This window comes from Syzygium oleosum, unplaced genomic scaffold (assembly GCF_021117445.2).
Source record: "Syzygium oleosum isolate NSW1041296 unplaced genomic scaffold, Sole_v2.1 Sole_v2.21, whole genome shotgun sequence".
NCBI classification, from domain to species: Eukaryota; Viridiplantae; Streptophyta; class Magnoliopsida; order Myrtales; family Myrtaceae; genus Syzygium; species Syzygium oleosum.
This window is the reverse complement of record NW_026607505.1, coordinates 1865240-1872815: the sequence shown is the minus strand read 5'-3', so window position 1 is coordinate 1872815 and position 7576 is coordinate 1865240. Positions and strand designations below refer to the sequence as shown.

General features: G+C 41.6%; 1 protein-coding gene and 1 long non-coding RNA gene across 5 annotated transcripts; one reads left to right on the top strand and one right to left on the bottom strand.

The window, feature by feature from the left end:
- Positions 1 to 1033: 1033 nt before the first annotated feature.
- Positions 1034 to 7576, top strand: LOC115677337 (serine carboxypeptidase 24-like). Of its 4 annotated transcripts, none has more exons than XM_056321086.1 (8): positions 1034 to 1506; positions 4201 to 4308; positions 4460 to 4555; positions 4656 to 4748; positions 4857 to 4942; positions 5051 to 5442; positions 5539 to 5634; positions 6277 to 6701. In XM_056321086.1, exons 1-8 carry the CDS (start codon positions 1242 to 1244, stop codon positions 6389 to 6391), a joined length of 1251 nt encoding a protein of 416 aa, XP_056177061.1. In that variant the 5' UTR covers positions 1034 to 1241; the 3' UTR covers positions 6392 to 6701. The 4 variants fall into 4 exon arrangements, with proteins under 4 accessions (XP_056177061.1, XP_056177062.1, XP_056177063.1 ...); XM_056321087.1 differs by lacking the exon at positions 6277 to 6701 and adding an exon at positions 6147 to 6195 and having other exon boundaries at positions 1035 to 1506; XM_056321088.1 differs by lacking the exon at positions 6277 to 6701 and adding an exon at positions 6157 to 6178 and having other exon boundaries at positions 1035 to 1506.
- Positions 2101 to 2960, bottom strand: LOC130140766 (uncharacterized). Its single transcript, XR_008818747.1, has 2 exons — positions 2486 to 2960; positions 2101 to 2387 (listed from the first exon to the last, which is right to left on the bottom strand). It is a non-coding gene; the product is annotated as an uncharacterized LOC130140766 (long non-coding RNA).

Genomic DNA, 7576 nt, shown 5'->3' with positions numbered 1-7576 from the left:
GCATGCACGGTTCGTTCATGAGTTACGTATTTTCTTGGCTGGCACTGCGTGCACACCTGTTTGGTCAGGGGAAGAATATGCAGAGAGAGAGAGAGAGAGAGATGTGAGTTAATTTAAAGAGAATGATTAAGTATTTGTCTGTTCATAGACCTCCGTTACTTCTTCTCCGATCAACCAAATTTACTTCGGTTTATTCGATTCATTCCAGGTGATAGATACAGAAGGGTATGAGGCCTATGTACGCTGAAAGACACCAAAAGTGTCGCGTGATATCCTTAAGCCGTGGTTGCGAAATGTCAAAAGCGGACTAACATGTCGTTTGCCAAGACCTGTTTGATTCGATTGATAGGCTAGTGTCGGCAAAATCCATATCGAGCATTTGCTCTGTGAGTGTTCTCCACCTTTGGCTGAACATTTTTGTTTTGATTTAGTTTGTAAAGTGAGTCCAGTCTTCACATATTTTGTACAAGAGAGAGAGTGGTTGGAATAGTGTCTGGCCAGAAAAAATAGCAACTATATTGACGACATCCATATATGTTCCTGATTCATGCAACACAACTGGTTTTGTTTAATGCTACAATGCCCGATCTTCAATCACTTGCATAACTATTCCAATATTATACTAAGCTCCAAACTTCAACGCTTAAATGTCATGTGGGAGCACAAGTCAATGCCAACCTCTTATCCTCAAGCCTAACCTTTTAAATATTGTCGAAATAATTCATCAAGTTTAGAGCGAGAGAGAGAGAGAATTGTGTGCAGTGGAGGTATTGTCTAGACCACATCGAACCCCACGAAAGACAAACTTCTCGAATAATTATATTGCAGTGATCGATTCTATTTAGCGCATAATTCATGAGTTTATACAGTATTTTTTCATGCATTTTGAAATGCAGATTATGGGGATGGCTAAGAGAGCAACTGGACTGAGGTCTGGATTTGGGTTGGGTAGGACCAAGCTGTGCCCAGTTGCAGGGTAGTGTAACTATTCAGCAACCCATTAAAAGCCCCCTCCTCAAGCTCTCTCTACTTACACTACAACAACGCCACCCCTATTATTGAGCCATCAATATCTTCCCCTTCTCTCTCTCTCTCTCTCTTGTGCAAAATGTAATATCAACCTTCCAAAAAGACACAAGCAGACAGTTTTTCTTCCTTTCTTTGTACTCTCCCTCTGAGAACTGAGAAAAGAAGCAGCAACTCTCTCTCTCTCTCTCTCTCTCTCTCTCTCTGAGGCTGCAATGGCCATCCAAAACACAACCCTCCTCCTCTTTTTGTCTCTTCTCTTATCCTCCACAGTAACTATTTCCACATCTGCCGCTGCATTGCCAAGAGAGCAAGAGATGGACAGAGTCTCAGCACTCCCGGGTCAGCCCCCAGTGGCATTCTCCCAATTCTCTGGGTACGTCACCGTGAACGAGCAAGAGGGTCGGGCTCTGTTCTATTGGTTGACCGAGGCTACTTCCTCTCCTGAGAAGAAGCCTCTCGCTCTCTGGCTCAATGGAGGTCAGTTCTTTCACCATACATAGTAAACAATTCTGGCGTTTATTTTCACTAGGAACTTTAGCCATAGCTTCTAAGCTTAGTGTTCTTTTGCTAGTCAAAGCAATGAAGTGTTGTTCTGCTGAATACGAGCAAAATTACACCAAAAATTCACTTTATTATCCTCCGCTCACTTTTTGTCTGATTCCAGTTTCCAAGAAAAATTCAGCGGTCTCCATCCATGTACTTTGTAATGTCTTGCTTTATCTTTTTGGTTTTGTGAAAGGATTTTCAAGCATTTTGATTACTCCAATAGAACAATGAGCGTCTGCAGACAGCTATGGTTCGATCCCTCAACAAATATGCAACCTATTCACAGTTCATCCCAACTGTACCTCCTCATCCTCGGCACGTGTCACCACCCTCGCGTGCCCCCCTCTCTCTCTCTCTCTCAAAGTTTCCAACTTTATGACAAAAAGGAATAGTTATAAACACGTTATTCACATAAGGACCCTGAAAACATTCCCACGTAAGCTTTTCATCTCAATACGCATGCAATCTTCTGCTTCCTAACCTCCTGTTGTAAGAATCACCTATCAGTACAACGATAAAAGAAGCTATAAAAATTCGATCTTGTTTTCTCCATCAGGGAAAGCAAGAACCACTCGTGTCCACATATAAACAAAAGCGGGGTAAATGACATTGATAAGAGAAAAAGAAATTGTCTAGGCTGGAAAAATACAAAATCAGAGAAAACAGTGAGGAAAAACCCACATGGGTCCTCGTGATCACTCACTGTCTGCATCTTTTTAGGGTTTTATTCCTTCCACGACTGACGTTTATTCCCCCCAAAAGCTAATGAAAAGCCTGCCTGAAAGTTTTTTCGACCTTTTCTCGAGAGCTCTCTGTGTTGTAAGGAAGAAGCAGACATCATATGACCCAACAAAAACACAACTCAGAACAACCCCCAAAAAACAAAAGAAGCGGAAAAGAAAAATCCCACCTCTTTACAGTGTCTGAGCGACCATGTCATGAAAATTTTTTCCCATGTTGTCGCTTCCAATGGATGATACCATTACCCAGTGTTTCTGTACCTCCGAAAGCATGCGCATTCGGAAATGATGACCAGTTTGGACATGGGGCCCGTCTTTTTTCTTGCCCTTATAAGAGAGAACTGCAAAGATTAGAATGCATTTTCCGAAATGGTATAAGAGAAAAAAGAGACTGCTAAATGAGTTTTTAAGTAAAACCAAATGTCATCGGCTTTGCTCTTCAATAGCAGAAGCCGACAATTCATGGAAATAAAATACATTGGGAAAATTTGGGTGTATAAGCTTTGGTAGGTGTTGCATGGCAGATTTACATTTACGAAGGGGACATTGAATGCGGTTGACCCTGAAAGGGATGGGTCTTGATGTTACGCAGTCGTCGTATTCAAACTTTAGAGGCCTTTTTTAGGTTAAACTACTGGTGAGAGCTGTCGCGGTTGGTAGTCATTTAAGGCAGTTGGTTTTACTGTATGGCTGAGGGCGACTCCAAATTTCGCCGGCGGGAGATCTTGGCGAGAATTGACGACAAGCTCCGATTAGTCTAATCACTGTGTTTTAGCTTACTTCTATGCAGGTGCTGCGGTCTTTGTCAACACATTTGCTTTGGAAATTGTTTCCAAAGTTATGGATTATGATGATATAACATTGATTAGAGTACTTAATTAGCTTGCGCAAAGTTGGGAGCCAGACTTGGTAACCCGTTCAGATTCGTTCTTGGCTGCTTATGCTTGTCTCTAGACAGGCAAAAACTTCATGGTCTGTCAATCTAGCAGGGCTTTCTCGATTTACCGATTATATTGACCCAATTTGTCTCTCATTGTTATCATGAAATGAGTATATCTTACTTAAGAAACGTTGAATTGTATTCTAGGGATGATGCGTTGTGTTATACTAAACTAGATTAAGTAGTTTTTGGGTTTGGGGGTTTTTTCTTTCTTTTTGTCTCTTTAACATAATATTTTTGTTGGGTCCTAAATAAGACATCAGAATGGTTGACCGGACCTGGTCTCCCTTTTCAATGCATCGAACAACTACCAAACCTAGATATTTAGAGACTGCTGATAGCATCGAAACCTAGGGTGGCGGAGGGATTAAGGTTTTGGTACTAGAGTTCATAGTCCCCTTCACGGATTTAGCCATGGTGTGAAACGGGGACTTAGTTGACCACATTGCTCAACCTCTGCACATGTATGTGGACTCTGACTGATTGAACTGTGACTGATTGAGCTGCAACAACTCACCTTTATTCACAGGGCAAAGACCCACATAAGTCCGTAGTTTCTGCTCCACTACACGAATCGGGCCACCTTGTGTGGTTGGCGCATGCCAACAGCAGTGCATGCCGAAGTTGGTCCCCATTCATCATTTGTCCTGTGAAAGACATTGTAGGCTTGACATCTCAACGTCCTGTATGGTGGCACACTGACTGCTGTGTGTTGGTCTTCCGAGTCTATGGCCATGACCTCAACTTTCCATCGACCCATGAATGAAAAGAACAAAAAAGAACGCAAAGATGTAACCTCAATTTTAGATTATGCACATTTCATAAAACGTCCATAAACTTATGTGGCACCACATGTATTGTAAACTATGATTGATTTGATTTGATTTGTCTCCCATAAGTTCACGGCGAACGGCCTTTCAATCTTTGTATGATCTGAGATTGCAGGACCAGGCTGCTCATCTGTCGCATACGGAGCGTCTGAGGAAATCGGGCCATTCCGAATCAACAGGACAGGTTCATCCCTCTACATGAACAAGTACTCGTGGAATACAGGTATGAGGTATCCTCATCTTGCGATCTAACACTTGGGAATTTGAAACCTTTTATTTTCAATGACATAGAGTTAGGCCAAAGCAAAAGGTGCGAGAAATTTGTTTGGCCTAATCCAGCAACACTAAAAATGATATCGTGACATGATCTGCAGAGGCAAATCTTCTCTTTCTTGAATCCCCAGCTGGAGTTGGTTTCTCCTATACAAATACCAGCTCCAATCTCAAAGATTCTGGGGACAAACGAACAGGTGATCATAAATGTTTTAATGCTGACATACTAAAACAAATCTTCATTATTAGCTCTAAACATTAGAGACTAATTAAGAGTCGCCAATTCTTGTGACGCAGCTGGTGATGCTCTTGTTTTTCTAATAAGATGGATGTCCAGATTCCCTCAGTACCAACATCGTGACTTTTACATCTCGGGGGAGAGCTATGCGGGTAATTAACGGATTCGTCCACGGCAAGTCTCACATTTCCTTACGGCATAATTCCCCATTTTGACTGAAAATTTATGTTTGCTTCCTCTTTGGTTGGATTCGCGCTCAGGGCATTACGTTCCCCAGTTGGCGAAGACAATTCATGACTACAACAAACAACATTCTTATCCCATCATTAATCTCAAAGGGTTCATTGTGAGCTCCAGTTGACTCCCAAATCTCAAATCTATTTCCACTTTTTTAATGGCATCATTTTCTTGGAACGTCTCTCTAATTTGGACGTACGTGCGTAATACAATGCAGGTGGGAAATGCAGTGACCGACAACTACTATGACAGCTTAGGAACAGTTGCATATTGGTGGAGCCACTCCATGATCTCAGACGCCACCTACAAATCAATCCTCAACAACTGCAATTTCACATCTGACGACTCCTCCAAGCAATGTGATGATGCTGTGAACTATGCCAGGAACCATGAGTTTGGCAACATCGACCAGTACAGCATCTACACACCCTCTTGCTTGTCCTTGCCCAATAGCACTATCAGGGTCAAGAACACCCTCCTGCGACGGCGTATCTCGGGTTACGATCCCTGCACAGAGAACTACGCCGAGAAGTATTATAATCGGCCCGACGTGCAAAAGGCCTTGCACGCGAACATTACGGGGATTCCTTATAAGTGGACTGCTTGCAGGTTATTTATTCAATCCGTCTTGGTCATTCTAACTCTCTTCCCTTTTTCTTTCAAATATCGGAGTCTTTTATGTTGCTTGTATTGCGTGCTGAGCAGTGATGTTCTGATCAAGAATTGGAAGGATTCTCAAAATTCAATGCTACCAACATACAAGGAGTTAATTGCAGCTGGACTCAGGATCTGGGTGTTCAGGTAAATTGATTCTTCCTTCTATTCCCCTCGTTTTCACTGCGGAGAATTAAGCTTAACATTTTTATTGCCGTCATAAGCAATTGAGAGCCGTTGTTGCTATGCATTTTGGCGGTACGTGGTATCTAATTCATTGTACGGGCCCTTTAACAATTAAGCGTGCTACAGTTTTCCGATAACACTTTTTAGAAAATGACAAGAGCTAATTGCCCCCAGCTAAAAACAGCAGTTTTGACCAGTCATTAATCATGCTGTGAGACTGAGACAAGATTTATGGAAAAGAAAATTCATCTATCTGTCTTTACCGATTCTTTACAACCAGTGACTTTTCACTTCTGTCGTACTTTGTGATTTCACCAGAGATTCTTCCTGTTTCTTAGGGGAACATTCTTAAAGCATAGATTTTCACTGCCTATGTTCTTTAGAACATTTGATTTCAGCTTTACGAAAAGAGAAATTGTTCTTCTTTTATGGCTTTTGTTCACGCGTCTCTTTCTTCCCTCTTTGAATCATAGAATACCACAGGGTATAATAGCGTGCATCAAATAAGAGCCCATATTAATATTCCCGAGCCTACAAAAACTTTGCGGGAGGAATGAAGATGAACGCCATCCAGGAGTTATTTTTATAGACAATAATTTTCAGGAGCCTTTTTCTCCTTCTTCGTCCATCATCCATGCAGAAAAAGAAGGATTGGACTGAGCATTCATGGGTGGCTTGTGGAAATAGTGGAAACCTGCCTCTTGATCTTGAGTCTTGAAATCAACCAGGAACAAAAAAAAATCAGACTATTGTGGAAAGGTCAATATCAGAATTTCGCTGTGTTGATTGGACTATTAACAATCTCTTTAAATGATCTTTGGGGGAGTTTTGGACCAGCAGGGGCTGATTGGACAGACAACAGTCTTTAAAGGGTTCTTGATTGGTCTTAACTTTGGATTGAGTGTTTGAACATAATCTTTCCATCACAGGCATTTATCTGATAGATTTCTTCTGGAAAAAGGGCTGTAGTTTCTGCACTAGTTTGCATTTTCTCACCTTGAATTCATGTCACCTGATTTTCCATAGTATATTTACCCAATCACTTCTGCATCATCATATGAAATATTATACTGTGAAGTAACCCCACAATGATATTCATGTTGAGATATCAAAGATCAAGATGAGTTTTGTCAAGTGACATTCAAGGAAAGTGTCCTTATACAGTTATACTCATTCTGCCATCATATGATAAAGCCAGTAGATGGTAGCGAAGGAAAAACCAGATATTCACACGAGCTAATTCACAGTCGCATAGAGTATAAACCAGTGCACATTCTTGAAAATTACCTCCTTGCTAAGTGACCATTTTTTTCGAACCGGGCAGCGGTGACACAGATTCGGTGGTTCCGGTGACAGCCACCAGATTCTCCCTCCGCCATCTGAATCTCACCACTAAAACTCGGTGGTACCCGTGGTATTCTGGCAATCAGGTTGGAGGATGGACCGAGGTATATGATGGGCTAACTTTTGCGACAATAAGAGGAGCTGGGCACGAAGTGCCTCTGTTCCAACCCAAGAGGGCCTTCATTCTTTTCAAATCATTCTTGACAGGAAAAGAACTGCCAAAGTCTTGACACAGTTTGCTGTGGGTTAAAATAAAGGCAAGATAGGGATTTGATTATTTGTTAGCTTTGATGGGAGTTGGTGGAACAATCCAAACAACTTGCTACATACGAAAGAATAATGGGGGAAGGCGCGAGTAAAAGCTAGGGAAGCAGATGATTCGTTTACAATTGTTCTTTTGATTGTATGGATGAAAGTGTCTGAATTTGAAGGAGGAACTCTACCAAAATTCTGGTAACATCGTAAAAGCAGGGGGTGTCAAATATCGATTCAATGCAAGGGGAATGTAATTTCAAGAAATGGTAATTGCGTAGTGTTGTTCTCTGTTCTTTGTTCTTCA

Coding starts and splice junctions, on each gene's coding strand:
- LOC115677337 (XM_030600487.2), top strand. CDS start 1,242: ATGGCCATCCAAAACACAACCCTCCTCCTCTTTTTGTCTCTTCTCTTA. Junction 1,507..4,200: donor CGCTCTCTGGCTCAATGGAG/GTCAGTTCTTTC, acceptor CTGAGATTGCAG/GACCAGGCTGCTCATCTGTC. Junction 4,943..5,050: donor TTAATCTCAAAGGGTTCATT/GTGAGCTCCAGT, acceptor AATACAATGCAG/GTGGGAAATGCAGTGACCGA.